The 27,918-nt window shown below is 46.7% G+C and overlaps 3 protein-coding genes across 4 annotated transcripts in view; 2 read left to right on the forward strand and 1 right to left on the reverse strand.

The window, feature by feature from the left end:
• The first annotated feature begins 1,319 nt into the window (after positions 1-1,319).
• On the forward strand, positions 1,320-6,234 carry LOC8053361 (chromatin complexes subunit BAP18). Its single transcript, XM_002435053.3, has 5 exons — positions 1,320-1,527; positions 2,130-2,224; positions 3,749-3,850; positions 5,169-5,338; positions 5,984-6,234. Exons 1-5 carry the CDS (start codon positions 1,504-1,506, stop codon positions 6,076-6,078), a joined length of 486 nt encoding a protein of 161 aa, XP_002435098.1. The 5' UTR covers positions 1,320-1,503; the 3' UTR covers positions 6,079-6,234.
• Positions 6,235-7,497: 1,263 nt separating this feature from the next.
• LOC8053362 (UPF0489 protein C5orf22 homolog) lies at positions 7,498-11,546 on the reverse strand. Its single transcript, XM_002435054.5, has 2 exons — positions 10,604-11,546; positions 7,498-8,484 (listed from the first exon to the last, which is right to left on the reverse strand). Exons 1-2 carry the CDS (start codon positions 10,922-10,924, stop codon positions 7,516-7,518), a joined length of 1,290 nt encoding a protein of 429 aa, XP_002435099.3. The 5' UTR covers positions 10,925-11,546; the 3' UTR covers positions 7,498-7,515.
• Positions 11,356-27,918, forward strand: part of LOC8053363 (major facilitator superfamily domain-containing protein 1) — a 43,902-nt gene continuing 27,339 nt past the window's right edge. The window contains exons 1-7 of one of the 2 annotated variants that reach the window (XM_040206411.2): positions 11,356-11,744; positions 18,614-18,822; positions 19,152-19,219; positions 19,893-20,001; positions 21,922-22,018; positions 22,868-22,966; positions 26,989-27,100. In XM_040206411.2, coding sequence (XP_040062345.1) covers positions 11,552-11,744; positions 18,614-18,822; positions 19,152-19,219; positions 19,893-20,001; positions 21,922-22,018; positions 22,868-22,966; positions 26,989-27,100 — 887 coding nt within the window. In that variant the 5' untranslated portion in view covers positions 11,356-11,551. The remainder of the gene's footprint in view (positions 11,745-18,613; positions 18,823-19,151; positions 19,220-19,892; positions 20,002-21,921; positions 22,019-22,867; positions 22,967-26,988; positions 27,101-27,918) is intronic. The other variant, XM_029968903.4, reaches the window with a different exon arrangement.

Genomic DNA, 27,918 nt, shown 5'->3' on the forward strand with positions numbered 1-27,918 from the left:
AAGTAATAAACAAGAGCAGAGTTTGCTTGTTCAGTGTGTTATAAGGGTTTGGTTAGCTCGCAGGCACGCCCAATGCACCAGTGGGCCTTTTCCACATAAAGACGGCGCCAACTATGCTCATTGAAATTGGATAAATGAATGGTCTGGGGCATGCAACTAGCCCTTTCATTCGGGTGGCGGCTCGCATCACCAACTACATATCTCTGCAGGGACAAGCTCAAACAGTATGCACCGGCAGTGCATTCTCGTTCATCATAATTTTTGACTAGGAAAAATTAGGGTGAAATGATTATCGCGAAATATTTCAACCAAATTTCCAGCCTTTTTACCTCTTTCTCTTCCAGATGAATCGCAAAATTATGGTTAATGCGACGCGAATGAAAACGGCCTGTCTGCAAGTTGTTTTGCACCAACGCCGAGTCTCGGCCTGATTGACATGAGGTGGCCCTGAAAATTCCTTAATGCTTTCTTTTCCAAGAATACTGTGTTGCGTGTAATAAAATGGCAACAGATGAGACATAAAGGAGGCGGGAGAGGTAGCAAGTGGTGCATCTCTCTTCGGAGTTTCCTCCGTTTCCAGACAAATACAGTACCAAGTGGCTGGCTACACAAGTATGCCTGGTGGGATCACAAGTAAGAATAGATGGATGCATTTGGCCGAGCCCTTCTTATTGGGTGGTGAGTTGCACCACCAGTAATGAGCCCAACCTATGTGCTCGCAGTCGGGGGCAAATGCAGAACTCGTTTTTTTTTTTTTTTTTTTTTTTTTTTTGGGGGGGGGGGGGGGGGGGGCGACCGCTTCCATCGTCGTCGTCGTCCCCCCCCCCCCCCCCCCCCCCCCCTACCCCCTTGTATCCGCCCTTGCTGGCAGTTCGTTCTAGCTTCGCTCAAGTTACGGGGAAATTGAAGTGAAAATAATAAGCTTCCAGCCTCTTGGCATGTCGTGTGGCAATGATACCGGGTCTCGGCTCCTAAAATTCTCTAGCAAGTGTTCTAAAATGCGTATTTAGCGCATCGGCGCGCAAGGAGGAGCGCGGCAATCAAAGGGCAACATAGGTCCATGCGCGCGCCGTCATTGGTTGAGGTTGGGGGTAAACAAAAGCATCTGGGCGCGTTTAGGGAGTAAACAAACAAACGAGGTGTGCAAGGAGCAGACGAACTTGCACGCAAACGAGGCAGGAGTGGGATAGCTGTCTAAGAAGAGCGCAGGCATGCGCAGAACCTGTATTGAAAAAAGATTGATTTTGCGCGTCACCAATCAAGTATAGGTGGCGCAAGCTACTACACCCATACGACTTCATCGATTTGTGATTGTGAAGGTATCGCTCTATCGGTACGCAATAATACGAGTCGTTTTACAAGTTTACGATCAAATCAATCCAATCCAAGGCCGTGGCATCACAAAATGGCGGTGCCTACAAGAATACGATAGTGTGTGCTGTTGACGCTTCCGACCCCGAACTGGACAATTTTGCGCTTGCTTTGTACCTCGTTTGTTGAAAAATGAGTCACGGAAGTGCAAGCAAGGTGAGGTCCACGCTCCGCTAGATTTTCCCTCCCTCGAACTTTAGATCTCGTTTCCGTTATCGCGGAGCGAGTTTTCGCGCAAAGAGCGCCTTTCAAATTTTGCTTGTCGTTTTCTGGAACATCATAGATGTTATTGCCCTTGAACAAATAGCATTTCGTGGGCCAAGGACTTTTTGGAACATTAGCGGACCGCTACAGCGGTGATAGCTCACGTGCGCTCCCCGTGTTGCCTTAAAACGTTTCGTGTCATCCCCCCCGTATTTTACGAAGCATCGTTACAATTATAAACCTGGACCAAAGGACCAGTTTTCTATTATCTCTTTTTATTGTGCGGTTCTTCGCGCGTGCCCCTCTACGTACCCAATTCTGTCATTGGCTTATATTTCGGAGACGATGTCCCCATTCTTTTAGTCCATTCAGAGCTGTTATTACCAATCACCATCTGTAAATTTAACAGATAATCCTGCATACAATGTGTTAGATACCTTAATCACTGCGCCAATTTCTGTAAAATATTAAAAGAACCCCCCCCCCCCTTTTTTTTCGCAAAAAAAAAAAAAAGAGAAAAATGTATGAAGTTAATTATTCAACAAACCTTGCAGGTGGGTGAAATCTTCACAGCGGCAGGAGCCGCATTCACTAAGCTGGGAGAGCTGGCTGTACAGCTGTACTCCGCATCGGAGCCGTCTCCTGCCGGGTGAGTACTAGCTGTCCCACAACCACACCTGATGCACAGCGCTTCAGGGAGCAGAGCAAGTACCGTGGACATTTAGTGCTTGAAACTTTGGTGTGAACATGATGAGAGAAGGCTGAGAGCTTTTCTCCTAGCAGCAAGCTGTTTTTCTAAAGTGATCGCTTGATTCAAAGGGTAAAACCACCATAATCCAATCCAGTCTAGCTCCCTTGGGAAGTTTGTAGTGGCATGACTAGCATGACATGGCACACAATGCATCTGTGCAATGCACATGTGCTAGAATGCAGTGTTGGCTACATTATCTCCGTTGCCGCAGCTCTGCGTAAAGGTCACTTGGGTTTTGATTCTCAGCAGGGAAACGACTGCTTATCTTTCAGGAGTGCACGGTTAGCTCTGTGCTATAGTCGGTTGCAAGTCAAGAAGGTAGGAGAAGCTCCTCCCACAAGCGTGATGCGCCCGTTTCAAATCTCTCCGCAGTCGAAAGAAGAGTTCACTGGAAACGGAAACGCTCCTTGTTCCGCTTCAGTGAATTCCAACTTGTCTCCGATCCCACTTTTTAAGAAAGCGACCTTTGTATTCATCGGAGAGGGAACCGAGCCCCTGAAAGCCTTTGTATCCATCGGGGGGGGGGGGGGGGGGGGGGGAGCTAATCCCCAAAAGTCGTATTTGTTTCCGTCGGTGGGGGAAAACACTAATCTCCCTCTCGTGGCTTCCACAATGCTAAGTCAAAGTCGAAAGATAAAGCAAATATGTAAAGAAAGGCAAGACCCTCCTCGCGCGTTGGCCGCGACGTCACGGAAATGGTGGGACGCTATTGGATGCGGCGGTGGCGGAGGGATATCTGATTCCCTTTGAGGGGCATTTGCCGCTACCTTCTTAACCTGTAACTGACTATAGGCGCAAGGTGGTGTCGGGAAGTGGTTTGCAACAGCGACCGCCATCTTAATACTCTCATGCTAACACAATCTTCCTTGTGAAGTTGGTGTTTTGTCTTATTCTGTTTTATTTTTATATTGCCACACTACGGGTTTTGGCATAACTTGAGCAGGGAACCTCTTTCAGAAATAGCTGCACAAGCTATTTGCAATGTAATGGCTCTTTTGGTAGATGCACGAATGCAAGCTGTAGTTCGTTCCCTCCTATGTTGACAGTGCGGTGGAGACTCTGTGCTTGTTGAACGATCCATACGTCTAGCCTTTGCCACGTGATCACTCCCTTGCCCACACCCACGTGCAAAAGTGGGGTGAGTCGATGAAAGGGAGACAGCCGGTTGGTTCCACGAGTGCATAGCTCCCACTGCGCTGTCAGCCTAGAGGTGAACGTAGCGTAGCAATTTATGTGGTGCGTTTTACGAAAAGTGAGGTAACTGTCTCGTCCAAAAGATGCTTTTATCGTCCGTTTTTTTTTTTGTTGGTTTTTTTTCACTTGGGAAACCAGTTTTGTGTACTCCTTGTTCACGGTGCTTGGACTGCATGTGAGCGCGATGCCTGGCTGAAACTCGCTGTGACTCACTTGCGGCCTTCGCAGGGGCAAGTGGACGGACGACGAAGTCGAGATGCTTCGGAATGCGGTGAAACGGTTCGGCGATGACCTGAATAAGATTAGCGATCACATAAAGAACCGAACCATGTAAGTGGGCACCAGAAGCAGAAGGTCAGCTCCGAAACGAAGAGTTGGGAAAATCTGATGTACACCAAACGCTTTCCAGCGCCATTGTTCGCATCTTGCCCGATAATGCCTGCACACCGACATTATGCCTATAGTGTAATGTTGCAGGTTTTGTTGCGTTGAGCTCCCACGCTATATAGCCAGGGTATTTTTGTTTGGTGTTCTATATTTCATAAACTTCTGATATTAATAAAAAAAAATGGGTGGTATATTTCTGGCTTAAATTTAAAAAGAAAAACAGTATGAACCTCCCCCCCTTTTTCATTTTCGGAATTTGGAAGATTTGGGGTAGTACTTCCTTGCATGAAGTTAAAGGAAAAAAAAGAAGAGATTCAAGGTTATTTGGCTGAAGGGGTAATTTACACAACAAAAAATTGCCATTTCACTTTTAGTAGTAATTTTTTGGTTGTAGAAATCAATTGGCTCCTTCCGCAATTGTTATTATATTAGCAATATGTGCCATTTTTTATTTCCATGTAATTTTAAGAATGAGGATCAAGAGACCATTGGTTTACCATGGCCGTGCAGATATCGAGTTTAACCTGGTTCCGACACAGCGTGTTCGGGGCACAGATTTTTGGTGATGTTGAGTCCTACCCCGGGAACAAGGAACCTCACGCTACGAACTTCTTTCATTCAGGGAAGATAGTGGTAACAAACATACTAGAGCAGTGTTACATCCGATCCGATCCACAAATGTTTTATGCATCATTCTTTCGCTGTGCGCTTTAAACAGTTCCGACAATGTTACAAAGCAGTTTCTCGTAGGTGGCGCATAGATTTAACCACGGAAATGCCGCACAACCCCGAAGGGTTTCAAGGCCTTCCTATGGTCAATGCCAGTGCGTTTTCTGGAGAGCCTAGATTTAAAAGGTAGCAACTTGCACCATGGAAAACGTTTGCAGTGTAATGCCAACCACCTCCCGTGCAGATCGGGTGCACGTGCGTGCGTAGCGGAGAGAGGAGGTAGCGGGGAGAGAAGCAAAACGGATGAAGGTGCTTGCAGAATAAATTTTTTGCCTCTTCCTTGCAATGTGACCGCAATTGAGCTGTTGGAAACGCTTCCTCTCATTGTAAGCAGTTGCCTTTACATCTGTAACAAAATGGTACGTGTTTGGGGAGAACGTACTCATTCGCCTAATTCGATCGCGGTGTTTGTCGCTTTTCCCACTCTTCGTTTTGGCCCGAGCATTGCCGACTTCGCGTTCGGTGCCCCGCCACGAGAGGGCACATGCCGCGGACCCTCTCTAAAACGGTTCCTCTGGGGGCTCCCATGCAGCAGCCAGATAAAGAACAGCATGAAGCGCAAGGCGTACGAGGAGGCCGGTCTGCCCATTAAGAAGCAGCAGCAGCAGGTGTCCGTAGCCCTCAAGGCAGCGCAGGAAGGAGCGCAGACCACCCTCGCGGGTGGGCTGCTTGCGCAGGCGGCTGGCGCCACTAAATCGGCAGGTAGGCACGTCAAGGACTGCCCTCGGACTATAGTAGTTGGTTTCACTTGTGAGCAAAGCCGAAGCTACGGGCACGAGCGTGTTGGCCCGCGAACGACGCTTGCACTGCATGAGTGTGCATGTTCGGCAGAGACGGTGAAAGCCACGTGCTCGCTCTTGCATTTTCTGCTATGCTCACACCTAAAGATTATAATAGTGAATTTCCTGGCATTTGCCAGGGTCAAAGGCAACACCTCGTGATGGTCTCGTATGCCCACACGCTAGCCGAGTCGGGCCACAATATTTGCGTGACCTCAAGTTTCGTAAATGTTGCATGTTGAGTGACTCGCCACAAAATGTAAAGGGGACACTCATATACAAAAACAAGCATTTGTTTTTTCGTGCAATAGCACTAAAAAATGCTGCCCCGATGCCATTCAGGAGAATAGTATACTCGTCTAGAAAAACGGATGCATTTAAATTAAAATCATGGTGGTATTGCAAAGGGATGAGACATCGGGCCATTTCTTTTGGCTTGATGTCGCATCCACAGAGGATAGCCATTATTTGTCACCACGGAAGGTTGTCAGAAGCCATGTATGCACATGCTCAGTTGTTGTGCCGTGACGCTTGTCTAACTGAAGGAGGCCTTTTCTGCTTCCAACAGACATGACGCTCAACATGCTGAATGCCACCGAAACGGAAGTGGACGTCGAAGGGCTCGGGGGCACGGGCAAGCTGGACTACGACAGTTCCTCCTGAGCTGACGCACCTCACCACTGCAAGGAAAATCACATCGCCATCATCATGTCCAACTTTACGTACATGCATGCCGGATTGTATGTACAACTGTCAGATCATGATCTTTGCCACCCACGCTTTGTCCCTCGTGTTAATAAAACAATGTCTTTAGTAGTGTGTCGGCAGATATATGGAGTTGCTGCAAATAGTCCAGTTAAAGGGACACGGACAGGGCATTTATGCTTGCCAAGGTACATGACATATGGGAAACCAACTACCCGGAACACAATTTGCAGCTTGAAATTTGAATTTGTTTTCTTTCTGCCCGAAAACCGCAGATTGAAAACTGTCAGGTTTGAGTTGCACTCCTTCTCTTCCCCGTGGTCACATACCTTTCTCTATGGTTTAGACACACACACCAAATATAGTCAAAGCTGTGAGTCATTGAAGGCACACACTCAATGTTAAAAATATAACAAAATGTGATACCCATTGTTTGTGGCTCCTAGAAAAGCTGGAAATATATTGATTTAAAAAAAAAAAAAAGGGTTGCTCAGAGAACCAGAAGCCCTCAGCATAATTCTCAACATGGCGTGGGCGTCTTGGGCTGGACATCGGAACAAAGCGGATTAAACGACGACGGGCGTGGGACCTCTACTTCAGAACTGTCGTTTGCAGTACTGGCGAATCTGTCTAGCTTCGAAAGAGAAACCATTTACAGAATAAAACAGAATTTACTGCATACGACAGACCCGACCACCAAGCTGACTTGCATGAAGATGTTGCCGAGTCGTTGTCTAGTCTCCTGGCTGAAGACCGCCCGCCTTACGAACACGAATTGGTAGGAATTTGAAAAACATGCAAACGTCAAGCACGACGTGCTTGACTTTTGCGTTTTTCGTGCAAGTTTTTCGGCTGCTTCGCAGAAGAAGAAAAACAGAAAAAAAAAAAGAAAGACGTTTACAACTTCCTGTAAGGCCGAATTAGAGCACAGCTCTTGCGGGGAGGGTATGGAGGGGGCGGTATGCCCCTCCTCCTCCATCCCCCTCCCTCCCACACGGTGCATTATGGGAAACGTCCCATAATGCAACGTGCATGTCACCGCGGTGCATTGTGGGACGTTTCCCATTATGCACTGTGCAATTACGGCTACGCGTCGTGCCGACGCATTACGGTTACGCCGACGCCGCTGAAGCCAGAAACAAGTGCTTAAGAGCTGCGCTCTAAAAAAAATGTGGTCTGGTGTAGTCACATTATCTTGGCAACACAGTCCACCACTACATTTCTCGCAAATACTGCAAAACCTTCAGTCCAGTTACCTGTACACAGGATGAAAGTGTTCCACGCCTCCCCCGCCAGTGGTCACAAAATATGATTACAACACACTGGTTCGCAGTCAAATGCAAAATGTGTAAACCAGCTTTGACAGAAGCGAACGACTGCAACAAGCGTGAGACTTTACTCTAAATTCCCAGGTGCCGACGGCTCATCATAGTCCAGTGAGACGTCCAATTCACCGTACAGTTCTCGCAGCGCGTCCAAAACTTTTTCCTGAACAAAGTCCACGTCTGAAGGCGGGCAGTACCCGTCTAAGCTCGAGCGTGCTATTGTGATGAGCGCGGGCTTGGCGTTTAGTCGTCCGAGAAAACGGGTGGTGCTCCCTATGAGAGCTAGGATCTCGTCGCGTGAGCTCACATGATGCGGCAGCTGCGAGTCCATGTCGCAGGTACAGCCGGCATCATGGATTAGCTTGGCTTCTAACGGCTCCCCCTTGGGAGGTCGGATTGTGAGGTCGTTACACAGATCTAGCAGGCGAGGGTCGACTTTGGCGTCGGCGACCGGGGAATTAACAGTGTCGTCTCTCAAATCAACTCCAGAGTCGGTATCTCGGTCGACTGGCTTCCCTAGTGCACAGACTTTGACGGAATCACCCGAATCGGCTTGCAGGTCAACCCCCGAAGTAGCTTCAGGGTTATTAATAGGACCGACTTCGTGGCAGAGCCCATTCAAAGTCTCAATGCTAGAACCTCTGTTTGACGATTCGGCGGTGGGTAGATGGCGCTGCAACTGTTCCTTGAGGTGCTGAAGCTGAGCCCTGCGTTTCGCCTGGGCTTTCTCGAGCAGGCCGGGGTCTGCAGTGGGGTCGGGAAACGAAGCGTGGTACAGCTGACGCAGCAGTTGCATCTGGGACTGACTCAGTACCATGGCAAAGGGATCCTGGGTGCTGTAGAAGTCGAGGTCAATGTCCAGCACGAAGCAACGATCCTCCGGCTGCCAGGCATTTCCTCCGTCGTTGGGTTTAGCTTCCAGCAGGGCGTCCAAAGTCTGTACTCGCAGCCCGAGTTCATGGCCCTCATCCACTTGGTGCGTCCACATGCACTCGCTCAGGAAGTAAGGCAGGGGACAGGTCACCCGGGCTTGGCCATCCTAGAGTAGATAGTAGATGACAAGCAATTTAAGCATAAACATGGGTTAGCAAAAAAAAATGTGTTGTGCCATATATAAGAACTCCTGATGTTTTGACGTGGCGGCGCAGCATTTGGCCATGTCGGCAGCGGTTGCTCTGGTTATACCGCTTGGCAATGCGATGCGATGTCTGCCAGTTTGAATTCGGCCTTGTGTTACTTGCCTCAGCCTTTCATACTCGGCTTGCGTGTGCCTTATGCAGGGGATCAAAGGGTCGCGAGATTGAACCTTGCATCGCTATGCATGTGAAAAGTACAATGACAAAGGCCACAGTACAGTGATGTGACTGCTCTGCTAAGGTGGAGCAAACCCCTATAAATGGGACAAACTAACTTAAATATATTTGCAACAAATTCGCTTGGCCCTGTATTGTGAAAACATAAATTAACACCACAAAGAGTGCCTATAGCTTGTTTCCATTCTGTCCGGTATGCTAGGAAAAGCTTGGTGTGCAAGCAGGTAGCTTTACAACAGGATTCTGCTTTATGTGTATTTGTGCAGAGGGTGTATTTGTACTGTTTTTCACCTAAAGCATTGTAGTGAAACCAAGCCTACAGGCATGAAATCTTGTATTGGCAAATTTTCTTTTGCACAGATGGCACATTTCAAAGCAAAGTGCTTGACATATTTTGCACATGGTATCATTCCCTGGTGACAATTACTTTTATTGATTACTCGCTTCAATGCACCGCTTTTATGGTGCAATGTCGACACAACAGAGAGGGAATGCTCGTAGTAGATAAACTGCTCGCATGGTAAGCACAACACCAAATTGGCACAAGATATCTATAGCCTTGGCTCTGCCACCCCTATAAGGTGAAACAAACGACAGCAATGACCTCGTGCTCACCGATATCATATTCAGCTAGGCTCCTCTTTGGCAGCGATGCGGAGAGCAAGTCATCTACTTCTTGCACAAGGGTTTCGGTGACTTTAGAATGACGCCGAGCTCTGATTGGCTTTGATTGAAAAGATATTGGGTAGACTTCAATGCTTAAAATCCACCCCCCCCCCCCCCCTTTTTTTTCCCGTCAATAAGAATTTGGCATTCTGACATCATTGCGACCCCCTGTGCACGAAGCAGACCAACTTGCGCTCCACATAGGTTTACCTCCTCCATCTGGGGATGCCCAAACAAACACCTTGAAAATGAAATTTGCAATGGTGTAACTATCTCGGTAAACATACACTTTCTGGCTTCTGCTCTGACCATATAGAAATTACTTCGTTCTTTCAGCTTTTAAGCACTGTTCAATAGGAGCTTGCTTGAAAGAATGTTTTTGTCCTTGCAGCACTTGGGATCGAAAGCAATTGCAGCATGTTGCCCTCTCTGATGCAATAATTGAAGTGAAAACTGACAGCAAGGGCGTTTTAAAAACCCACATGTAAAAGAAAAAGAAATTATCTCAATAAAAAGGTACAATGTCCTTATTGACAAGCAATCGTTTTCAGTTATGCAAAAAGAGCAAGCCACAAGTGAAATACCCCGCTGTGCAAATGAACATACCTAAAAGGCTTTGTCCGAATCAAAATCCACCTTATTTGCCTGTTGCGTAAAAGTGCACTAGCGAGCTACACTTAGTTATTCATTCAATATTCATTATGAAGTGAAGGTGTTGAAGGGTCCCCCAAAGCCCGCTGCAAGTTACATAATTGTTTCGAAGATTAAGTCATGCTAGTTAATGAACTCAATGGCTGCACGTCTACCCTGGGGTGGTGAACATCTAGCTTGCACACAAAATGGCGAAGGCTAGAAAAGCCAGATCAACAGGGATTTTAATGACAACAATGAATGTGCACCAAGCCTATCCCTATAGTCTGTTGCAGGTTAAGCTCCTCCCAAAAAGCTTTCTGCTTGCTAGGATTGCTGGTTTCGCCCTCCTCAACTATTCTCATCTTCATCATGCTCTACTAAAGTGTACAAACTGGTATGTTTTGTGGGAGGAGCATATCCTGTTTTTCTTAACCTGCAACACGCTATGGTTCTTCCCATATGAGCAGCTGCACTAACCAAAGTTACAAACATCCACCGCACCGTGGCGCCACCATACACCTCGAATTTTCACTGCTTTCACCGTACCCTAGAGCCGATGAGGAACTGTTGATCTCCGTCGGGCAGCTGGTCCGACCACGGAGACCGCACCCAGAGCACACGGTCGAGGTGTCCCGCAAGGGCTGCCGGCAGGATCCAGCTCTCGATGTCGACCACGTCGAGGACATGGTCCCGGTCCCGACAACGGGCCGGGTCCAGGCCAGGCGGTAGCACCAGGTCCGGGTGCGCGTCAAAGTGGACCATGAGCACCTTGGAAAAGGGTAGTTTCTTGCGGCCGATGGCCCGGTAGATGTGGTGCAGCGCATGGTGGTGCGGCTCGACCACGTACACCGGCACTGGTCGAACCATCTGTTAGTTTTGTTGTGCTGCCAGTGCTGCCGTTCAAGCAAGGCGCCGGGCAGGAATGCCTGGCATGTCTGCAGCCGTAATGGACATTTTAGTTGTCTTGCTGCATGGACAAGTTCATCTGCTGGTTCCACGGTTCTACCGATTCACAGCCTGCCGCATCAAAATAAACCGGCACACGATTCAGCGGAGTAACCGGCGAATGCAGGTCTACAGCAGCTTCGCCAGCCTTTGCTCTAGGAGGAACGAAGAACCAAGGGAAACACCGGAAGCACTGTGAACGACGGCCTGCGACCAGAGCTCTGCCTGCGACGGCAGTCAAAGAAAAACTGAAAAAAACTAGAGATCAGTGGGAAAAACTGAGAAAATCCTTATGGATAGAGAGATGAATTTGTCGGATTCGGATGCAGTACACGCCGCTCAGCGGAATACTTGCGAAGCACTGCCGCGCTCCTAAACTCCAGCCGCTGCTCCTGGCGCCTTGCTGGCCTTGCCTCGCCTGGCGCGATTCACTTTGAGTTGAGCTTCTCAATTCCCGCATTCCCGTCTTCGCGTGTTCGCGTCGTGAAGCAAATCGGCAACGGCAGGCACGCGAGGTGAGGTGCTGCGGTCCTTGCAGCCGCAGAAGCGATGGCCGAGGACGAGGCGCACCTGATCCGTGGGGAGCAGCCGCCGGCCCTAGACTATCCCCACGAGGATCCGTCCAGAAATGAGGACGACGTCGAATACGAGATGCCACAGTCGTGCGGCAAAGCATTCTGCGATCCCAGCACCCGGGCGCACAGATTCATCGTTCTAGTCTTCCTATGCTTTCTGTCCTTCGGTGAGTCACTGATCACGGGTATTGAGAGAACTCTTTCTGGCGTTCCAGGGGGCTGGCTCCGTGGAGGCTGTTGTTCTACAAGTTGAGGTCGGGCTGATCGGGCGCGCGGGCTGTCATGTAGAATCCACTAGTGGCTGCACGTTTTACACGTAGACAATTTCACGCTGAGCTGCTACAACGCAGGGACTGCAAATTGCAATAGGGAGTACACTGTAATACAATAGGTTCTTTACTGCTTTGTAATTTCTCTAACTACAGCTGGAGTAATACCATGTCGCAAAAGGCAACAGTAACAAACTAGGTTACCGATATACTGCCTCAACCCGGGTCCCAAATTCGTTTGGTATAATTTGAGGCCAGGGATGGGCAGTATTTCAAATACTTTGTGTATTTTGCATTTGTATTTAATTACAAATTGGGTAATGTATTCGACGTGTGTATTTAAATACTAAAACGTGGGTATTTCAAATACAGTTGTAATTAAATACAATTTTGTGGGCGAAAATACATCCCTCAAATTTATTGTCACTGTCCAGAGCGGGAAGAAAACTATGTTCTGCACCGAATGCAGTGTCTCTCGATCAAGCACAAGCGTTTAGTGACTTTGTGATTACGGTGCTAGTCTATGGCAAGAAGTGACGAAATCGACGTTCGCAGACAGACTGGCTAAATAAGTGCCTGTAACTACTTGTGCTGCTTTCCAGCCTGATTTCCATCCATATTTTTGCCTGGAACATTCTAGATGCGCGGGTCGTCCAGATTTTCGTAACTGGTGCAAGTTGCAACAATAAAAAATTTTCTAGCTAGTGCTGCGCGTCTTGGTCGTCTCGGTTTTTTGTTCGTCTATACCAAAATGTAATCAACATAAAAAGCTGCTTGAAGCTCTGAACTTTTTTCACCTATTACGTTAAAGCTGATTAAATTTTTTTGTGATTATATTTCTATTACGTTACTAGAGCCTCGCACACTAACTCCCGAGTGTGCGATGCAAAATTAAAATGAGATACCCAGAAACTCGTTGCAGGTGCCCTGAATTCGCAGACGCAAATTTTGAGAAATTTATTTGGAGAAGACCAAATACATTTGGTTGTATTTGTATCTTGTACTTAAATGTTTTTTTTTTGGAAATGTAATTATATTTGTAATTAAATACATTTTTGACGAAGTATTTTGTATTTGTATTTTGATACATATTTGCATGTATTTTGCCCATCCCTGTTTGAGGCATATCTCACGTGTCTTGAAAGATATTCCTTCTTCATTGATTTGCCATAGGTTCTTTCAGTTAAACTATATGTATATTAGCGAAGTGTGTATCAGTTAAGGTATGTGTGCGACAATTGAAGTTGGGGTTGATTGAATTGTGCCTCGCAAACTGGGGCATTTTAAACAGGTCAGTCGAAGTGTGTTTTTGTTCACGACCCTATGCCAAATGAGTGACCAGATATTCTACATCTGCAAACTTCCTGAATCCCAATGTCCCAGGCACGTAGCCAGGGCGGGGGGGGGGGGGGGGCCATAAAGCTTGCACCCTCCCCCCCACGAACTCTTCCATTTTGCTGGGACCTCCTCTCTGCCCTCCCCCCTCCCTCCCCCCTCATACAGCATTTTGTCATGGGCAGGCCCCGCCGAAACAAAATTCTGACTTCAAGCCCGCAATGTCCCATAGTGTTCCTCAAACCTATTGTTTTGACGGTGGATATAGTGTTAAGAGAATATTGCAGCTGAATTTCAAGTCAGCCAGGGATTTTTTATGACTCCAGATGGCACTGGATCGCCACCTGGAAGGGAATAGAACAAAGCATTGCAGAAAGTACACGGAGTTTCGTCAACAGGCCCAGATAATATCATTATCGAACTAGTGAAGATGTTGAGTCAGCAGTCTATGATAAAGCTCCAAGAGGCCATGGACAATATTTTTAATGACGAGAGAGTTTTAAAGGATTGGAGGCTAAGCAGGATGAATCTTATATACAGAAGGGAAAAGAAAGAAAGGCCGTGTTAGATCTCGCTGCTCAATAACAGTAACGTCGGTCGTATACAGGTTAGCAATGAAGGTTATGAAGAGTAAGATACAGGATTGGTTAGAAAATAACAAACACTAGGTGAACTACAAGACGGGTTCAGAAGATTAGAAGGTTAGGGAATAATTTCTCTTTAACGCAGTGCATCAAAATTGTACAAAAGGAAAGTCAGCCGATCTGGTTAGTGTTTTCATATATCATAGGAGCTTATGACAGTGCAAACCAGAATAAGTTGTGGAATATTTTAGGAAAAGCAGGGCTGGAACCGGATGTGATAAATATGTTAGACGTCTACAGGGATAATCGGGTGACAATATCATAGGAAGGTTAGAAGATACAACCAATAGTCATAGGCAGGGGTTTCGGACAGGGGTGTCTGCCGTCACTACCGCTGTCTATGGCATATTTGCATGGGTTAGAAGACAAGCTAGAGAAGAGTGGTCTCGGGTTTGATCTCGCCTACTTTAGCTAGGGGAAGAAAGTCCGAATGAATGATTCCAGGGCTAATGTATGCTAATGATATCATTTTAATAACAGACAACAGTAGATGTATACAGGAGCTGATAACAGTATATGTAGACAGAAAAGTGACGAGCTAGGGCTAAGAATTAAGTCTGGAGAAATTTGGAGTTATGGTTTTTATTGATCACAGGACAGCCCATATTGTATATACAAGGATTTGTGAAGTCGCAAAAGCAGAGAAATGCAAGTATTTGGGGGAATGGTTAAAGGAGGGCACACAATACCTCCAAAAGCACGAAAAATATCTGACAACCAAAGGCAACAGAAATTTAGATGTACTGAAGAAAAGAGCAGATGAAATTTTACGGATATGAAATACCTCCAAGAGCATGAAAAATATCTGACAACTAAAGGCAACAGGGATTTAGCTATACCAAAGAATATAGCATATGGAATTTTAGACATGAAATAGTGAGGGGTATCTGGAAAGGGGTTACGGTACCATTTGAAAATGCTGCCCTGTGCATGATGGCGGAGGTACAGTCAAGACTGGAGGTCAAACAACGTGGCATAGGCAAATTGGCTCTAGGAGCGAAAAAAAGAAAAAAAAAAGAAAATGAAGGTCTGCAGGGGGATATGGGCTGGTCTTCGTTCGAGGAAGCGAGGAAGGGGAGGCAAATAGAGTGGTTGAGGAAATTAGATGAAGAGAGATGGACACACACACACACACACACACACACACACACACACACACACACACGCACACGCACACGCACACACGCACACACACACACACACACACACACACACACACACACGTGTAGAAATGTACAAGGCAAGAAAAACTATCATTTAAATGAAAAGGAAATATTTGGCAACTCTTGAGGAGTATGTTATTGTTGGAGGTTAGGACATGGGTTTTCAGGATTGTGACGTACAGGGTCAAAATACCAGGAGACTGATACAACCTGCACATCACGCGAAGAGGCTGACATTCTCAGGGCCATAGGATTCAATGAGAACGATGATAAGGTAGGGACCAGTAAAAGAAAATTAGAAGAATGGTGTGAAAATTGAGAGATAGATAGATAGAGGTTAAAATGATCTAATGAAATTGGCTTGAGCATGATTTAATTTGAAGTAAAAAGAAATCGAAAGGCATTTACAACTTCCTGTAGGGCCGAATTAGAGCGCAGCTCTTGAGGAGGAGGAGGAGGAGGGGAGGGTATGCCTTTTCTCCTCATCTGTAGCATCTCCTCCTCCCCCTCCTCCCGTGCTCCTTTCCTTCTCCTCCTGCTCCTGTCTTGAGGTATTCCGACTTTGCGATATACGGTGCTAAACAATCTGAGAAAGATATATATATTCTGGTATTCTCGCTCACCACCTGTCCGGAGAAAGGCAATGTAGTTCTCGCGTCTGGTAGCTCCGCTCTGTCTAAGTTCTGCAGGTGCCAAAAAACAGGATCAAGGCGGGAGAACAAGACAGCGTTAAAGTCAGCATTTTGACGAAGCACGTGATACTCTCGATGTCATCCTACTTGCTGTCGGCTCTGTCGAACACTGCTCGGCGTTTTTGATTTCTTCAGCGTTAGTCTTGAGCGTGTTCCCCCAAAATGGCACAGCAAAACAGCAAGTGCATGTTCCTCGGGGCCAATGGGATGTTTTCCTGCGTGACTAGTATGAAGTTCTACGTCTTGCACAAAATATTTGGTGAGTGCTGTAGGCGAGAGATACAGAGTCACCACGAGCAAGCCGTTGTTGACTTTGGCGGCACAAAGTTTTAAAACTCCGTCTGACGTGCCACAGAGATCAATGGGTGCAGCACAGACCCTTAGCCATGTAGATGGCTACTTGGATAACGAATATACCCTGTTTTCATACGTGCCTCTCTGTGATTTATGGGTGGTGATATCACTTGCCTGCACAACTGGTAGCTGGCATTGCCCCTCCTCCTTCTCCCTCCTCCTCCTCCCCCCTCCTCCATCTCCTTACTTCCTCCTCCTCATCCTCCCCTTCTTCTTCCTCTCGTCCTCCTCCTGCACTGCCTGCATGTTGCATTATGGGATTATGGGACGTTTCGCATAATGTGACGGTTCCCATAATGCTACATGCGTTGCATTATGGGACACGTCGCTGTCGCATTATGGGAAACATCACATTATGCGAAACATCCCAACAGCAACAGCGTAGCCGCGTGTTGCATTATGGGAAACACCCCATAATGCAACGCGCTGTTACGGCGACGGCAACGTTTCGCATTATAGGAAATGTCACATTATGTGAAACGTCCCGATTGCGAGGTTTTGCACACCTCCCGACGGCGATGTTTTGCATTATGGGAAACGTCCCGACCACAACGTTTCGCGCAATTATGTTGACGGCCACGCCGCTCAAGCCGGAAACAGGTGCCCTAAGAGCTGCGCTCTAAAATAAAATAACAGCAATTGGCTAGGTGGTGCAATTGACCGCCTGATTTGATGAAAACAGCCGCCATCCATTTATTCATTCATCCATCCTCACCCAATCAGCCTCTGCTAGTCACGAAAGAGCTCCTCTTTCTATGAAAAAAGGAAAAAGATGGCGGCGTTGTGATTGCCTTTAGTTTGGTTCTCGAGTACGGATCGGAGCCACTTTTTCAAAGCAGGCTCTATGGCAGTTCCCAAATGAGTTTTTTTCGTAACCTTGACTTTAGCTAAAAAAACATGGATCGATCTTGAGGTTTTATTGAGACACATGGTGCTCTATTATACCAAAAAGTCACTAATAAAACAATAAAAGAATCACAATGCCTGTAACTTAAGTAATACCTCACGAATTTCGGAATCCCATCATTTATTGCTTTCAACTGACATGTAGTAGAAAATATTTCGAAATTGATCCTTTAAAAAAATAACTTTATATATTCGCACAATTGCTTTTATAACTCATCAACACAACCTGCACAAATTGATAAACAAAGAAAATCTTCTAATGAAAATAGCAATATAGACATAGCATAATGAGCTGATTTGTGTTTCAAATTTTTAACTATGCTTTTGAACATTATGAATATCTTGTACAAATAACTTAGCATACTTTTGAAAAAATGAAATGGCAGAACAATTTCAATCGTTCTTGTCGTCCTCGTGGTGTGAAGTCTTCGAAATGTTTTTGACAGAAGTGACATTCTTTATGTCCTCTTCCCCGAGAGTAAAAAGAACACAACAAAGAAAACTAAAAGTCCAAGGGCACCTAAGCACTTTTTATGAGTTGTGAATGCAAAAGCATGAATGTTGTTCTTCCGCTCCTCCGCAAGTGGACGAGCGGAAGAACCTTGTACCCCTCACCCCATTTTAGGGGGGTGGGGGGTACGGGGTATGCCCAGATGCCCCACCATCGGCGGGTGGAGCTGACACACCCAGCGGGAGGAGGGGAAGGCCTCTCGGGCAGTCGTAGCCACCTGGCGGGTGTCCGACGCACTACACGCCTCGCACCGCCACACGAGAGCCAATGGGAGCCAATGCCTCAGCTTTCTGGCTTTTTGTGTGGCTTTTGGTTTTTTGTGTGGTTTCAAAGCTGAGATGCCTCAGATCGCGGCTTCGGGAATTTGTCTGCCGTTTGGTGTGACTGATGACGTCAGCTCGCCCCATGGGACCAGTTAATGCTTTCGCATTAAAATGGTCAATTCAGAAAGAATTGCCCATCAACGTGCTTGTGAAAGGGGCAAACCCAATGTGTCTGCAACAAATAAAAAAACAAGAAAGAAAAGAAAAGATGTGTAAAGCTTGCACCATGAAATTTTAAACACAACTGAAAAGAGGGTCACACAAGTAGTCTGTTGCCACGCACTAACACAAAATAAGCTTGCCTGTGAAATAACTTAAAGATGCTTACAAATGGCACCTCTGGATAGGCGACAAAAATCACTCCGGGAAAGCTTCCTCCGGAATGCAAATTTGGTCCTTTCCTTTCAGTGTAGAAATATGTGGAAACAAGACCTGGTGGTAGATAAACGCAGAAAGAGATGACCCTCTGCAACACGGAGTCAAAAATTGTAGTGCCTTTATTTTGAGAAAGGGGGCATTTTCGAGGAATTCAAACTCCCGTAAAAATCTCTAGCCTCAAAATCGGGAAATATGACCCCAAGTTGCAAATCAGTTTTTTTTTTTTATTGTCTTTTTAATAAAACCATTCTAAATTTAATTCATCAGGTGGTGGCTGAGCATTAGGGCCAAAATGTTAACATTTGAAATGCATAGGGTCTGGGGAGCTGCAACATCCCCTTAATAGGCCTATAGTTCTTCACCACCCCCCACATCGTCATTCTGCATGAGCATGTACATTCAACTAAACGAACCGAAGGATTTTCTGTGAAACCCCCAACTGACCCGCATTCTTATTTCAGGAAGCTACTACTGCTCCGACAACCCAGGGGCCCTGCAGACACAGATAGAGAACACGATGGCCATCAAGACATCTGATTTCAGCAGCCTCTACTCGTGGTACTCGTGGCCCAACACAGTGCTGTGCTTCTTGGGCGGCTTCCTCATCGACCGTGTCTTCGGCATCCGCATGGGCGCCATAATCTTCTCAACCATCATCATAGTAGGTCAGGTGAGCCACAGACGCCGTCTGCATTGTCGAGACGAATTGGTCGCAGCTTCAGCAATCACTTTTTCGCTTTATGACTGCGCATCCTGTCTTCGTACACTCTCTCTCTGTCGAGGGACACGTGGCATCACATTAGTTTTTGACTACGAGTGAAGAGCGAGATGTGGCTCTTGATCCTTACTTACACGTTGCCAATGGACTGAACACTATACGTGGCCAGTAGTTGGTGACCGACGTAGCACCATTTTGCCTCGTAAAGTCTCTGTGCCCAAAGTTGAACCTGTTGGCGATTGCAGTTGTAACGGTGTTCCTTGGACTCTTGGCCATTTCAGGTCGTATTTGCGCTCGGTGCTCTGGTGAACCGGTTCTGGCTGATGCAGTTTGGCCGTTTCATCTTTGGGTGAGTTGACAAGCTCTGTCTCTATGCTCTGGTTGACTGTATAAAAAAATGAAAGCCGTTTACAACTCCCTGTAACGCCGAATTGGAGCGCAGCTCTTGAGGAGGGAGAGAAGGCGCGGAGGGGGGGTCACGTGACCTCGGAGGGAGGTCGCGTGGCCGGGGGGGGGTCGCATGACCTTGCAATTACGCCGACAGCGACGCCGACGCCGCTCAAGCCGGAAACGGGCGCCTAAGAGCTGCGCTCTAAAAAGAAGCTGCCTTAGTTTTGGGCTCTGTGGGTTCAAATCCCGGCTGAGGCACCCAGTTTGTTGAGGGGTTACTTGGGTGTAGGTGCCATATAGATTAAGTTTTGACTCTACGACGAAGTTACCCAGGTGGTCTCAACTATTCGTCATTTCCTCTACGTATAGTTCAATTCAGATTCCTTGCATTAATTTGTTGTGTAGATCCTTAATCCTCATTTTCATTGCTGTTTGAAAAATGATCAAAGAGATCCTAATGGCAAGCTAGCATTGGGCCCACAACATCAGTGCCGTTCAGCAGCTGACTGTTCTGGCCCCAGCAGGAGAGCCATGAAAAGAAGCCTTCTGGTACCACCCCAATAGCCATGGGCTCACCCATTACGTGCTGTGGTCTGTCTTGTCTCCTTGCCCACCACACCCTTCACGTGCAGAGTCGGCAGAGAGTCTCTGGTAGTGGCACAGAACGCCTACTCGGTGTGCTGGTTCAAGGACAAGGAACTCAACACTGTCTTTGGACTCCAGCTGAGCATTTCGAGGCTGGTGAGGACTCCCGTTTCTCGTGACAAATTGAGATTTTCACTTTAGACCTTGCTGCAGTAGTATATGAACCAACATGCATTTTAGGCCTTTTTTAAAATTACTTCCAGCGCAGTAGCTACAAAACCCAGCTTATCTATGGGTATCAATTTCTTTACAAAAATATTTTCCTTTTTTAAGTTGAGCATACAATCAATGGCCTGTTTGAAAGCATCAGTCAGAAGAATGTAGTTCAGGGGATGAGAATTGACTGATGCTCACCCTGAATTGAAGGTCCTTCAGGTCCGGTAGAAACCATATTCGTTAGAAAAAAGCTTGATCATTTTATGCACAGAGCCTATGAATACCGCAGATCACGGACGGAGCAGATTCGTATTTCACGATGCAATAGACACGCGGGACAAACTTGCGTGTTACAGGAACCATATTGGGTGTGCATGTCGCGGACAAAAACGCGGGAATCCGCTACAAACTCTCATGTCACGGGAGCAGATACCGCAGGTCGCGGACGCAGCAGATTCACATTTTACGATGCAATATACATGCAGGAACAACTTGCATGTTACGGGAGCCGATATCTCACGCACAGATTGCGGACAAAAATCTGGGAACCTGCTATGAACTCGCTTATCAAATGTATCGGTACACCAGATCGCGCTGCAAATGCAATTCCTGCCGGACATCGCGTGACATCCGACGAGAATCGGGGGTGGGCGATGTTTAGAATTTCTATGTTGCAGATATTTAGCCAGAAATCATGAGCCATTCCACTCTGCGAAGGTGGATGACCAGCGAAGCAGTTTAGCAGACGACACAGACCCGTTCCAAAGATCCGGAGGAAACTAGACACGCGCGACGGGACCGCCACCCAGCGGAACGTAGACACGCAAGACGGGACTGCCACCCCGAGAAAGCGAAAGGAAAGGAGACTAGGCACGCAAGCGCTTGAACGACGACCAAGAGAGGGCGGTGCGAACATAGACATGGCCGACGCGGGTCACACAGCATCAAATCTTTGAGAAACCATTACTATCTACTTGAGAGTCTACTGATCTTGAAAATGGTGTCTATTGATAACTAATCTACTGAATAGACCTATTACTAAATTACCCAAGCATCAAGGAGAATGCGGGGAATATTGTTCTTCACGCCGCACATTCCGGTGTCTGCAGCAGCAACTGTTCTAAAGCGAAAGCCTGAAACAAATGGCATCTTGCACGTGCGTTCATCAACGATTTTTTGGGCTATTTACATGGAATCTTTTGTACGGGGAAGGTGTATGCGTGCGGCAATGGGAGCGCAATATTTTTGGTCACGAACACGAAAAACCCATGGAACCCTAGCCATAAACATCTTCGCTGTAAAAAATGGGATCGGCGATCTCTCGGGGGCGGGCATTCTTTTGAAACTTCATAATAATCTAAGAACTTTTTTATTTTTAAAATTTTTTTAATGCTTTAAATGCTAAAAGTTTTTGTTTTAAATCAAGTCAAATAGCAAATGCTGCTCGTAAATTATTCGAAGTCTCAAATATTCACACTTCTACTAGATACTGAAGTAAAAATATTGGCAGTTTTTGAACAAACAATGTCTTTTATTACAAAACTAAATCTTGCACGCTTGTTGGGACACTCTGCATATGCATATTCTTTGTTTAAAAGAGGGCCCACCTTTTTTTTGAGTAAATACAGTGATTGACTGCCCTTGAATTATGGTTGGTGAGCACCTCCATTGTCCACCCTCGCACGTCGATTCAAGAATTGTGCGTCGAGATCGCCAAGTGACTTGACTCTTACTGAAACATTGGCTGCTTCTTGGATGCTTCTAGGAAACTCCTTTTCTGTTGTTCCCACCAGCTTTGACCACCGCTGTGCTTTGTTTAGCAATGCATGTCTCACTCCCAGCACCGTCTCCTCCCCCCAGGGAAGCATGGCCAATTTTATGACCATGCCGCTCCTGTTCACGAGCTTCTCCAAGCTGTATTCCGGCACCACTGGGCTCGGGGTCACCCTGCTTGTGGGCAAGTCTCCTTCCTCACTCCCCTTGGAGGTAACTCGTCTCTAATGGACCTCTTGGCGAATATGTGCTGCCACCTAGACACGCGACTGGGGTCGAGGCTAAGTGGCGAGAAAACCACGCGCGCGCGAGGCCTCTCCCACCCGTTGCACTCCCAAAACGTTAGCTACATCCTGTTCACCCATTGAAACGCCGTGACCTAGATACGGCTCCCCCAAACTCGCCTTTGTCCCCATCGTGCGTAATCTTCCGCCCCGAAGTCGACACAACGAAACCATCTTCCCTCTCTGCTCGGCCAGAAGGAAGAGAGAGAGGGTACTGGAACCAGTTACTCTCGAACCAATGTTTCTGCAAAAGGTCCATTGAGTAAGATACGTAATACAGTTGGAATGACATTTTGTGGGCCTTTCATTGGCTGCGAGAACAATTGACTAGAGACAAACAAGACTTTGGGTGAATGTGGTAAGTGCCTCGCTGTTTTTCTGTCTCAAAACCAATCGTAGGTGCACAAATCATAATTTTGTACAATTTGTCAGTGTGTCATTTTCGGGGGCAAGGGTCGAATTTGTTCTCGCAGCATAACTACTTTGGAGTTTTCTTTTTTTTTTTTCACAACTTTTGTTTTACATGTGTAGAAGGTTTTAATGAGCTTATAAGAAACATTTTGGTTTTGGCGGACATTTCTTAAAACTTCTGGGATCCATGTTTCTTAGATTTGAGGTTTTCTCATGATGCATACCAGTTGTGGGTGCCCGAGAATTGTTTGGTCCCCTAGGCATGCAGCAATCGACGCTCCATGGCCTGTGTGACGTTCTTGGTGGGGCTTAAGAATCATCTTGCGTTTGGTCTGCAGCGGCATTCTGGTGCCTTCTGTCGATGCTGTGCGCCGTGGTGTTGGCCGTGCTGGATCGCAGGGCCGCGAAAATACTGAAGCGAGAGGCCGCCCAGACAGGTGCCTTTCTGTTGTTGATTTCGTTTCGTCTTGTCTTTTGGAGTGTATAAACAGTTTAAAGCATGTTCCGTAAGATGCATCTTTTCTGTCATCTTGGTAAGGGGCTTTCAGATTCAGTGAAGTGGCAGCTTAGTATGGGGGCTAAATATTTCAACATAACAATCTAAAGAGAAGCTCAAGAGATTCTTAAAAAAATCAGTTAGTAGTGAAATCAAGAGTATTTTTATCCTGTGAATATGAATACGTATCACGTTTGTTTTCCCCGATGATATAACTAAACATGAAAAACCTCCGACCAGTTGTTACTTCATAAAAGGATCTTTCGACCGCCAAGCACGTGTCGCTCGTGTGGGCAACACGTGCAATTGCAAGCTTGCCAGGTATATTCCCCCGCAATGACATCAGTCATGACGTCTTTTTCTGACCTTGAAAATGGCAAGAGTGCGCATGCATAGCTTTGATAAGCACTGAAGGAATGCACGAGAGCGGAGATTTCGAAAACTCTTCTTATGATGTAATGCTCCTGGAAGGAGGGACTTCAGCGGTAATTTGAAAATGATCTTCTGCTGCCTCTGTGTACCAAATTGGGAAAAAAAATTATGGGAGTACGTTTAAGACTGCTGACTTGCAGGAATGCTTTCACATTCCTGCATTCAGCGCTTTCCAACAAGAAGAGCACCCCGCTGTCCGCGGCGCGGAGGACAGTGGCCAGCGTGCCAGCTCCTCCACAAGTGATAACAGTGTGTAGTGCTCCCCGCTCCTCCGCGGCGCGACTTGGCTGAAAGCAGAGGGTAGAGCACAGCCAGCGTTGTTTGTGACTGTGAATTAAACATGCAACTAAGGAGAGGGTGGCGCACACTTGGCAGCTCCTCTCCCCCCTCTTGGGTCACGTGTGAGACCCTCTTCCCCCTTTTGGGTCCCGTGTCAGGCATGGCTGGAGGCCCGGAGGGGGAGTTGGAAATTCCTGCTCTGTCTGCTAGGTGCAACGTTACACTCCCTACCGGTGCTTTGGCCGCTTCTGCTCCTCTCGGCGCTGAGAATGCTTTGACCTTCCCAACTCAAAAGAAGTGCTTAGGTGTCTCAGGTTTTTAGAGCACAGCTCTTGGGCGCCCGTTTCCGGCTTGAGCAGTGTCGGCGTAATCGCGAGCCCCCCCCCCCCCCCCCCCCTCGAGGACCTTGGAAGGACTTCGGATTCCTTCGGGAGGACCCCGAGTACCTTCGGTGACCTTGGGGCACGTGACCCCCGCCCCCCCCTTAGGCAAGTTATCCCTCCCCCCCCCCCCAAGGAAGCTTGGCCGGCTTCGAACCAGAGACCTTTCATGCTGTAGACCAATGCGGTACCTGTTCGCCAAAATTAAATTAATTAATTAATTAAGAGGGGGAGGAGGAGACGAGGGGAGGAGGTTGAAGGATGAGGGCAGGGGGAGGAGGTGAGGGAGAAGGACGTGGAGGAGGAGGGGAGGAGATTGAAGGATGAGGGGAGGAGGAGGAGGAGGAGGGTTATACCCTCTCCCCTCCTCCTCAAGAGCTGCGCTCTAATTGGGCGTTACGGGGAGTTGTAAACATTGTAAATTACTTCTTCTATTTTTGGTGTGATTTGTGATGTTTCAAGGAACCCTTAGGGGCCAACTGAATTGATGTAGAGACCGTATTTACTCTCATAATGAACGCACTTGCATAATTAATGTACCCCCCACCCCCCAACGGGCATTAATATTTGGACTTTTTTTTTCCTCGTGTAATACAGATTTGGCGTTCGAACTGCTTGGAGGTTGCCCCGTTGCGTTGGTGGTGGCTGATTGTGGGCTACATAAGGAGGCGGACTAAATAAACCTGGTAGCTGAGTTTGAGAAGTCATCCTGTCCCTTTCTGTTCCTTCGACTTTTATGTTCATTTCTGCCCCAGTCTCAGGTTTATTCAACATGAGTAATAAACTCATTGCCAATTTTCAACTTTGCGAGTCTCGAACTGTGTCCAACTTAGCTAGCCACCAAGCTTACCAGGCCAATTTTTTTTCGCCGCCAAGCGGCCAGGCTAAGTCAAATCAAGCCAAGTCGAGTCAACCCAAGCCAAGCCGCTCTCGTAATGGCTGCAAGTGCGTAGTTGTGGAAGTGATTAACCGTGGAACCAAGCGACGCGCACACCTAACAAAGCTGGGGTCGAGGGATTGCCCAGCTCCAGACATGCTTCGTCCATCGGATGCATTGATGTCAACAAACACGCAGTCGTCTGTGGTCCGCTTTCGGACAGAAATCGCGAAAGTGGTTAGGCCTAAGAACGGTCGCGTCACTCTTTGTGCTGAATGAGCTTTGGCAAAAGGCATGCCAAAATCGCCCTAAATAACTTTTGCAATTTATAGCGCATGGTTGCTGTGGCGTGCCCACGACTAACCATTGGTGCGCACCCATCAGTGGGTATACATGCCTCATTACCATGCTGTGTTATATTGGCACCTAAAATGACATTTGTGGGAAGTGTGTAAATTCAAAAATTTTACCCCACGTATTGAACACACTTCCAAATAAATGTAAATTTTACGGGAAAAAGGGTGTGTTCATTACGCAAATAAATACGGTACTATCACGGTGAGGGGAAGATGGGGCGGGGAAGGGATATATTGGGTGATTACAACGGTGACAGGATAAATGCGTACAAATAATTGCTATTGTGAAATGGATTTACTGTATCGTCATTTACAGGGGAAACCTCACATGCAATGTGATGTTCCTCCTGTGCAAAACAAGAAAAGTATTCATTGCACAACTGGAAAGCGAGAACTATGCAGGACCTCAAGAACGCCTTTGCTGACCTTTGGGGTCAGTAGACCCGCATTTGAGAGCCAGTGTTTCAGTATTTGCTTGAGCACTCCTGGAAACCGGTCTTTTTAATCTTGATATACTTTTGTATATACTTGTATGTACTACAAATATTTTAAATTTTAGAGCAATTGAGGGTATATACTTTGTGTTCAGCATTCCTCCCTGTCAGATTTATGAGTAATGTATAGCTAAGTACTATATCCTTGGTTTTGGTTACATTCATAACCATGGGACGTTTTGTTTTGTATATTATAATGGATACTTGGAAAATGTACTTTGGTGAACTGTCGTTCACACTTGTAATGCAAAAAGGCCTAGTGCGAGAACATATGACGAGGAAAGCATTATTTTTAATCATTGTGTTCTGGTCACACTCCTTTTGCCTCATGCTTTTTGTTTGAACTGCTTAACATCTCGTGGTGTTTCATTGCTGGTAGAGTGTCTGACATCGTAAAAAATGTCTAAAGTGAACCTGTGCAGTCCATACAGTTGTCCCGCAATTTGGCTAAAGGATAGTTTTGTCAAGAAAATTAGTTGAGAAAATTCTGCTGAGCTTTACTGGCCTACTCATGCAAAGGACCTGACCTCTGTTTTCTGAATATACATAACTGCTACCAATTAGTGAAGAATCAAATGTTACATATATCGATAGATGCTTCAAAGGCTATGACGGAGTTCTCTGGCAGTCTTGACATAGGAGTCCTTTATTCCTGGTTCTAGACGTCTTCATATTTGTATGTACATACTTTGTCGGGGGTGTTTGGCTTTTGTGATCGGCGAAATCCTTTTAAACCACAGGAACTTGAGAAGATTTTCAAAGGGCTGTTTTAATGAGCCCAACAGTGCACACACCTCGGGATAAGTAAAAAACCATGTCAAGCACTGTACATTTTTTTTTTTTATTGTTTCGTGGTGTGTGCACAATTTGCCCTTGGATCACATGTCAACAGTATACACCTTTCGGTCACTTATCACCGAAGTGATAAATCTGGAGTCACTGGGGTGTGGGGGACAGATATGTAGCTTCTAATATTCTGCGGGAGAGAGGTATTGCACATCCTCAGAACCTGCACCGTAGCTCAGTAGACAAAAATGACAGTGTACTGAAGGCAATTGGTAGAATGGTGTATGGCATCCTGCTATTTGTATCGTGTTTCTCCGAGTGAATGGCCAAGACAGTGTTGTGCTTGGTTCTTCTTGCAGGGGGAGTGGTTCGTCTCCAGGACGTGCGCGACTTCCCACGGACCTTCTGGATGCTGTGCTTCGTCTGCGTCTCATACTACGTTACCCTTTTCCCTTTCATCGGCTTGGGAACGTGAGTCTACGCTCTTCGTGTAGCCCTATTTCTTTTTTAGCACACTTTAATATGTGGCATCACATGTGAGGAGTTGCAGATTGGAGAACATTGGTCAATATGACCAATGACGTGCGTTGTACAAGATGTATCCTAAAATCGGGGTTTTGCGAGTTTCAGTCTCGTGACTGAAACTGAGGAACTGGGAGTATTCTGAGAGAACCCCCAGAGTGCTCCCAGTGAACTTTGAGGTACTCCGGATTTCCTGGGGTACACCAGAATTCTCTCGATTCTTTTGTGGACTGTTCTTAACTCTTTCTTGACTGCACCCATAGCCCATCAATCACCAGTGATGGATGGCACAATATCGTGGATAGCCGAAGAATTCTAGTTTCGGTTTCAACGTAGGTTTGAGCTTTATCACGAGCTAGTGGGCTGTCAAAAAGAGTCCTGGGAACAGTGCTTGCACTTGTCTAACATGGCTAACTGCTTGCATCAGTCTTTGAAACAAAGGTGGCATTATTTACATAAATCAACTGTATGGCATATGTTTTAGACCTCAAGAGCTACGGGGACACTTTAAATGATGTTATAGGCGTTGCTTAACAGATGGTTGTCGGTAAGCATCAGCGTAATTTTCAATGCTGTCCTGAGCCAGCGTGCATGTTTTATGTTCGCAACAGGGCGGACAAATATGCTAGACATTAAGGAACTGCAATCGAGGCTATGAGAGAACCAAGGTAGAACACAAAGAAAGCATTCTGCTGGGGATGTGAGGTGTACTATCTGTGTTTCACCAATTCCTTTTGAAAAGCATTCCGTCGTTGAAAGGCACACGT

This window comes from Ixodes scapularis, unplaced genomic scaffold (genome assembly GCF_016920785.2).
Source record: "Ixodes scapularis isolate PalLabHiFi unplaced genomic scaffold, ASM1692078v2 PGA_scaffold5__190_contigs__length_132052651, whole genome shotgun sequence".
Lineage (NCBI taxonomy): Eukaryota > Metazoa > Arthropoda > Arachnida > Ixodida > Ixodidae > Ixodes > Ixodes scapularis.

What these genes read in the sequence shown, in the direction of transcription:
- LOC8053361 (XM_002435053.3), top strand. Translation starts at nt 1,504, where the DNA reads ATGAGTCACGGAAGTGCAAGCAAG. An exon ending in TCGGAGCCGTCTCCTGCCGG is followed by an intron (nt 2,225 to 3,748) that starts GTGAGTACTAGC and finishes CGGCCTTCGCAG; the next exon opens with GGGCAAGTGGACGGACGACG. An exon ending in TGGCGCCACTAAATCGGCAG is followed by an intron (nt 5,339 to 5,983) that starts GTAGGCACGTCA and finishes TGCTTCCAACAG; the next exon opens with ACATGACGCTCAACATGCTG.
- LOC8053362 (XM_002435054.5), bottom strand. Translation starts at nt 10,924, where the DNA reads ATGGTTCGACCAGTGCCGGTGTACGTGGTCGAGCCGCACCACCATGCG. An exon ending in AGTTCCTCATCGGCTCTAGG is followed by an intron (nt 8,485 to 10,603) that starts GTACGGTGAAAG and finishes TATCTACTCTAG; the next exon opens with GATGGCCAAGCCCGGGTGAC.